Here is a 1,159-nt window from a genome sequence, read left to right on the forward strand (position 1 = left end):
GGGGAGAGGAGGGGCTGGCCGGTGCCTAGGGGACCCTCTGGGCACACGGCCGGACAGCTGCCTCTATGTCCCCGTGGTGGCTCGGGGCACATTTCTTCCGTTTCCAGATTCCAGACCTGCACTGAGATCGCAGCCAGAGACATCTCTTCCCCGAGGCCACCGAGGGTCTCTCCATGTCTCATACATGGCGACCACGTGGCACTTTCAGGCGTGCCCACCAGGGCTCGTGGCCGAGTCTAACCTCGAAAACACACGCGCCCTGGAGGTGCTCCAGACAGGCTTCAGTGCAGGGGCGGGAGGGCGCAGAGGGACACGCTGTGGTGGGACCTGCCCCACTGGCTGCCTGGGGCTCATACGGGCTGGCATGGGGACGATCACGTGGCGGGACCACAGGGCTGGGAAGGGCCTGTGAGAGGGTGGGGGCAGGCCTCCAGCACACGCAGCCCTGGGGACCGCAGCGGGTAGGACCTCAGACCCGCGTGCTGCCCGGCCCATGGCAGGGCTGGGAGAGGAGCTGAGGGGGAGGGGCCCTCTGTGGAGAGAGCCTGATGTCAGACCAAACCACACCGCGGCATGCCAGCGCCGGAGGGCTTTGGGGACTTCCGACTGGACCTCGCGCCTCTCCACAAGCCCTCGTCCCCACACCACCTCACCACCCACAGCCGTGGGGCCCACCCGTCCCCCACCCCCCGCTGTGGCCTGTGGTGACGTTGCAGGCTCCGTGCAGGACCGGGAGCACGCCAGTGAAGACTGACGGCGGCCGCAGAGGCCAAGGGCCTGGGGGGCTCTGAGCGCTCAGAACCTGCCTTTTGTCGCGGCTGATCAGGCGACGTGACGACCACCGTGTTGCAGACAGTGAGGGCGATGAAGAAGTCGAACACGTCCGACAGCTCGGGCGAGAGGAGGGCCAGCGGCTGCTCCTGGTGCCGGGTGACGGACAGGCGGCGGACACACTCTCTCACCTTCTCAAGCAGCTTCGGGTCGGGCGTGACGTCCTTCTCCTGCCAGGGCATGGTCGTGACACATTTTCCTGTCTGTCTACGCAAAGACGCATCCCGATGTCCTGCCGGCCCGGTGCCGTGGGCCGTGATGAGGCAGCGGCCGAACGGCTGCTCGGAGGGGCTGACCCGGGAAGGCCCCGGTGCACAGCCGGCCTGGG

The 1,159-nt window shown here is 67.7% G+C and overlaps 1 protein-coding gene across 1 annotated transcript in view; it reads right to left on the reverse strand.

The window, feature by feature from the left end:
• ATP10A (ATPase phospholipid transporting 10A (putative)) overlaps positions 1 to 1,159 on the reverse strand; it is a gene marked incomplete at its 5' end in the record, with an annotated part of 64,263 nt that overhangs the window by 18,878 nt on the left and 44,226 nt on the right. The window contains one exon of the mRNA XM_006167290.1: positions 803 to 1,001. Coding sequence (XP_006167352.1) covers positions 803 to 1,001 — 199 coding nt within the window. The remainder of the gene's footprint in view (positions 1 to 802; positions 1,002 to 1,159) is intronic.

This window comes from Tupaia chinensis, unplaced genomic scaffold (genome assembly GCF_000334495.1).
Source record: "Tupaia chinensis unplaced genomic scaffold, TupChi_1.0 Scaffold144682_1, whole genome shotgun sequence".
NCBI lineage: Eukaryota > Metazoa > Chordata > Mammalia > Scandentia > Tupaiidae > Tupaia > Tupaia belangeri.